This window comes from Propithecus coquereli, unplaced genomic scaffold, assembly GCF_000956105.1.
Source record: "Propithecus coquereli isolate 6110/MARCELLA unplaced genomic scaffold, Pcoq_1.0 Scaffold104, whole genome shotgun sequence".
Classification (NCBI taxonomy): Eukaryota; Metazoa; Chordata; class Mammalia; order Primates; family Indriidae; genus Propithecus; species Propithecus coquereli.
Genome location: NW_012134303.1, coordinates 4,022,939 through 4,028,594, shown reverse-complemented (window position 1 = coordinate 4,028,594; position 5,656 = coordinate 4,022,939). Strand labels below are relative to the sequence as shown.

At 42.7% G+C, this 5,656-nt stretch overlaps 1 protein-coding gene across 1 annotated transcript in view; it reads right to left on the bottom strand.

Moving 5' to 3' along the window:
* The window catches only part of TBC1D8B (TBC1 domain family, member 8B (with GRAM domain)), a 59,613-nt gene extending 57,793 nt beyond the window's left edge, over positions 1–1,820 (bottom strand). Inside the window, exon 1 of the mRNA XM_012644569.1 lies at positions 1,624–1,820. Within this exon, the coding sequence (XP_012500023.1) occupies positions 1,624–1,753 (130 nt within the window). The 5' untranslated portion in view covers positions 1,754–1,820. The remainder of the gene's footprint in view (positions 1–1,623) is intronic.
* Positions 1,821–5,656: the final 3,836 nt, after the last annotated feature.

The following is a 5,656-nucleotide window of genomic DNA, read 5'->3' as shown; positions in this document are numbered from 1 at the left end:
TGCTGTGAGCTAGGCTGACGCCACAGCACTCTACTCCAGGCAACAGAGTGAGACTCTGTCTCAAAAAAAAAATAAAATAAAATAACACTTGTAATTTCTTTTTCAGGCACAGAAAATGACAACATGTCAAGTTTAACAGGGCAATTTTTGTTGCCATATTTTCAAGAGGGCCTTTTTCAGAAGCTGAATAAGATTACGGGTCTTGCAAAAAAAATTTTTTTAAATGTCCTATAAAACCTCAGAATTCTCTCCACCCTGGGAGTGGCTTGAAAAAGAAATAACAGCACACGTTTATCACCATTTTAACAACATACGTTGATTTGGAGTCTAGTATCTTCCTTTTTATCCTCTCAACTCTGTGAGGGAGGCACCATTTTACAGAAGAGGAAAAGCAAGGTAACCTCCTCCATGAATCTTCACTCAACCTGTCAGTCATCCGGTTCTAATGATAATTTACCCGATTTTCCTAGGCGGTCTTCCTCCTCCCTTATCCCACCCTCCCCTCCTTATTCAGATAGCGAGCACCGCGGAGGCAGAGAACTGAATCTTAATTGTCTTTGTTCCGGAGAATTGCTAATGGCACACAGTAGGTGCTTAAGGCTGAGTAAATGAAAGAATTTCAGGAATGTCATCCACCGAGTAAGAGATGAGCGTGGGACTAACATGCAGATGATTGTACTCTTTCCTCTTCCCACTACATCACGCTGCCTGAATTAAACATGGTCCACCACTTCGAGGGCACAGTACCAAACCAGAAATTGTCACGAAAAACAGTTGTCTCCCCAACGTCCAAAAGTTTGAATGTCCCTACCCAAGACGAATGATCTCAAAATAACATTCTTCGGAGACTTTAAACTCTCAGCCAAGAAACAGTTCTTGTTAAGAAGTGGGGGCAGGGTGGGTTAGGCAGGGAGAGCGAAACGCCCGTTTAATTGGTTTGGCTTACAATCACGGCTTTGAATGAAGGGAGAGCGCCAAACACTCAAAGAGAAATTGATTACGACGTTATAATGGCCTTTGAGAAGGGATCCCAAGGATTGAAAACTTGGAGGCAAAGTAAAAGATGCTAAATTGGGAGAGATCAGCCATTCTGAGCCCTGCCCCTAGACCTTCCCCGCCTCCTTAATCTCTCTTTTGAAGCCGATTTCCCAGGATGTGACTGGGGCGCCTCCCTTTCTCCTCGCCATCCCCGCGCCTCCCCCACCCCCCAACTACACTCCCCAGGGTGGTGATGATCGGTCTGGGTTTTGTGAAAAAAGTTAAGTCCACAACTGCAAACTGGCCCCAGTCACCAGCCTAAATGAGACCTGTCTAGGTCGAACACTTGTCATCAGCCCCCTCCCCCCATGGGAAGCGACAGGGCAGGTACCCATTTCTTCCTCTGCCTCAGAAAGAACCGCTCCTCCCTTCCCCTGTCCCACCCAAAGAGCAACTGGTCGTCCAGTGAGGCACTCTCGGGACTTGGAGGTGGTAGCGGAAAGGTGGTGGCGGGAGAAGAACCCCAGTCCCTCCGCCCAGGGTTTAGGATCGGGCGGCGGGTAGCGACGACTAACTGTTCTCCTCGCTACCTTTTAAGTAACAGTGAACACGGCCCTGAGGCAGGTGGGGGTGGCCAAAGCTTACCTGTGAGCCCCCCTCCGCCTTCCTCTTCGTAGCCCCGACGCCGCTGCAGCACGAAGTAGTCGTTGGACCTTTCCATCAGCCACAGCTTCAGCGCATTTTTCAGGAGCACTTCCTCAGGCTTCAGCCACATCGTGAAGAACTTTGTGCCGCTCGGGGGCAGCGACGTGGATGCCCGCCTTACCCCACACGCAACCCGTTTCTTCCCTTCTACTTCTCCCACCAATCTTCCTCAGGCGGCAGCAGCTCAGGTTCAGGTTTTCCACACTTCCCCCAACCCTCCCTTCTCTCCCACGTAGGCAGCGAGATTGCCAATTCCCTCCCTCAGCGCTACCGCCAGACTGGGAAATAGTCCCGCTTTTTTACGTCTTGGGAGTTGTAGTTTGCTACTCGCTTTTCTGTACTTGCGCGACTGGAGCGCGGGACTACACTTCCCACAACACACTGGGGTGAGACCTAAGTGGGGGTGCTTTCAAAGCGGGTCCCGCCACCAGTTCAGCGTGTTTTGCCTATCTGAAGTTTAAAGCGGTTTTTTTTGGTTCCAATAAATGAGCCCCAGGTATAAAAGTGTTGCTTCTCCTTATCCTTTTACAGCCGAAGACATTAAACTGTAGAAAGCAAAGTTTCCGGAATTTTGAAGTAACGACGGCCCATTCTGAAAAGCAGCAGTAGTAGCAACAAAAATTTAATGAGCGTCAACTATGTACTTAGGGGATCTCACATAATCCTCAAAGAAGCGTTTAGAAGGGGACTTCTTCCCCACTTTGCACATTCATTAACAAAAGCGATGACGAGTGAGGTGACTTATCCAAGGTCGCGCAGTCAGTGATATGATTCCTTGTCTAAATCCAAAATTCTTGCCTAGATTAAGCTCTTTCTGCTCGTTTAGGAAGAATATAAGATCTCCAGAAGCCACACATTTTCTTCACGCCGGGCGCCCCTCCCTTCCCCCACAGCCTCCCCTGTCCGTTTACCCTAACAAGCCACGGAACGTATCTTGTCCGACTTTCCGTTTCGGGATCTAAACAATTTATAAGTAATTTTTTCTCTTTCTTAAGCTCTTTTTAAGAAAAAAATATCCCTTTCAGGGCAGCCTTCACCTCTTTGTATCTTGGCAATGATACGCAACTGCTTGAACACTAAGGTGAATAAGGTCAATAATTTGCATGACATCGCAGTGAGGAAATATTTGGGGGACTTTTTATTTATTGCGATAACTGAGTCCACGGGAATTAAAGAGTGCACTAAAAGTGAAAACAGGTTTATAGGAAGGAAGGAGTAGGGAGGCAAGCAAGGGGCTCTTGGCAAGCTGTTTTGAGAACGAAGCCTCAAGGCCATATGGCTATATATATATATATGGGGTGGGGCACATGCAGATGCCAAGTCGTGGAGCCAGTGAACTCTGCCCTGCAGGAACGTTTCCGCTTAATCCTCCAAAGATGTGAGTGTGTGCTACATAACGTCTAGGGATTTTTCTTGTGTGTGAGAAAAGGGGCAATTTGGGATTCTTTACTACTAAATGGCAGTAAGTAGTCCCAAGGCAGCTTTTTGGACAGTATGGAAAAAGGCAGTATCCCAGAGCCCAGACTGCAATATATCCTTGGGAAAAGCCATCCCAATTTGAATGAGTACTGAGGCAGATAATATCTTCTCATCTTCCTGATGAAATATCAGTAAATGTAGCAAATGTAGAGAGGTGTGAGGTATCCTTCTTTCTTTTCACCTTTCCTTCCCCTTTTTATTTCCTTCCTCATCAAACCACATTCTTTTCCAATACCCTTAAAGGTTAGAATTGTGGCAAAGGCTGTCCAGAACTGGATGGCTTTTCTACCTCCTTACTCTGCAACTCCATGCAGGTATACCCACATGCTCCCTATTACAGGATCAGGCCCACTTTTGGCTCAGAGCAGAGTATTTAGAAAGCTCCTGCTTTAGTAAACAAATATTCCACTGATCATGTAAAGAAAATTTTTTCCCAATTAAATTACTTCTGTGATGTAAAATTTTGACTTGATCATAAATAATTTATTTCGAGCCTTTTCAAATAAAAATATTTTTCTGAAAGCACCTTAAAAAACAGAGCATGTCACTCTATTCAATGTTCAATTGTGTGGGGGATGGACATGCTTGAAGCTCTGACTCAGGTGGGGCAAAGGCAATATGTATAACCTAAACATTTGTAATATGCTGAAATGTAATATGCTGTAATATGCTGAAAAAATTTAAAAAAAGAAAACAAAAAAATTGTTCAATTGTGTACATTAATGTAAATTGCTTAGGAAAGGAGGACTGAGATTGCAAACTGCCTTGGCTATCGTTGCTGGTTTTGTACTGGTGCTATATATATACGTGTGTGTGTACATATATAGCCACTTAATTTTCATTAACAAACTTGCACATTTTTACATGCTTACTTTACAGATGAAGAAAAGGAGGTTCAGAGAAGTAACTTACCTAAGATCATACAGCTAAATAAATGGTAGAGATGGAATTTGCACCTAGATTTGTCTGACTACAAACCATGACACTATACTGCCTATGCATATGGTCCATAGATATCTCAAATACAACATGTCCAAAGCCAAACTTATTTTTCCAATATTCCCCTTGCCCAATGTTGTTTCTCCTGCTAGATTCTCTTAGTTCAGAGCACCACTGTTTACCATGACATTCAAGCTAAGAACCTTGGGATAATCTTAGACTTCTTTTTCTCATCACCCCTATTCCCCCACCTCCACTGGTGTATCTCTTTCTCTCTCACACACACACACAAACACACACTCCTCTATTTCTTTTTCGGAAGTCCAACCCACTGTCCTATTATGGCTTTAGATTAGCCTTACATCAAATCCCACCATAGTATTATAATAGTTTCCGAACTCATCTGTTTGCTTCCATTATTGCTTTTCAATTTATCAAAACCACATATTTATGGGACCAATAAAATATGCAGAGATGAATAATACCTCATTTATCTGAAGGTCAGTCATCCAGCTGACTCAGCTTTCTAAATCAGAGCCTCAAACATCTATGAGAAAAGATACTAGGAAACCCCAAATAGAAATTCCAAACCCTGTGCTATGGAAAGGCTGAGGGTGTCACTCAGGATTTTACTGATTTTTGAAACAATTGTCACTAGCTTAGTTTATGCTTTTTTGAAGTCTGCAGCAGGTTTACAAACAGATTCAAAATAGGTGGAGTACTACTAGAGGTCAGCCGTTTAAAGCTTCACTACTCAAAGTGTGGACCCTGGACCAGCAACATCTGCATCACCATGGAGCTTGCTAGAAGTTCAGAATCTCAGACCCCATTCCAGACCTGCTGAATCAGAAGGTGCATTTTAATAAGATCCTGAGGTACTTTGTAGGTATATTAAAGCTTTAGGTGCACTGATTTAAAGCAAATTAGCTGTGTGAAAATCAAACTCTACAACAAATTGGGGAGTGATTAATCACATTTTCATTAAAACCCATGCATATTTTTAAAAATAAGTTCTGTTAATGAATTTTACATGACTGAATTGATTTTTCAAAAAGTTTGTATCCAGAACATGCCCATTAAAGTTTTCTAAGGCAATGGTTGAGAACTGGAATATCAACTGGGATTATAGCTAAGGGAAATTGCCACTAACTATCCATACTGAACCCTATTTATCTACTCTCTTAACCATCAAAGTCTAGGTGTGCCTGTGTCTCACATTCATGAAACTGTGTTTATGCGGAAAAAAGTTGAGAACTAGTGGGTAGTGTTTTTCAAAATTTTCACCAAATTAGCTCTGATGGTAGGAGGATAACGAACATTTATCTCTGGAGGTCAAATTGGCCACCATAATCATGAATTTCTTTTAAGTCTCATGTTGTATATTAAATTTTATTTTGTTCCAATGTGTTTAAAAATATTCTAAAAATCACTCCAAACAGAAGCAATGAGCAAGGTAAATAACTCAAAATTTGTTATAGCCTGAGATAAAATTTCTCCAGATGTTATAGAACTTAAAATTTTTCATAGGTGAACAGAAACTAGATGGAGGAGGGAA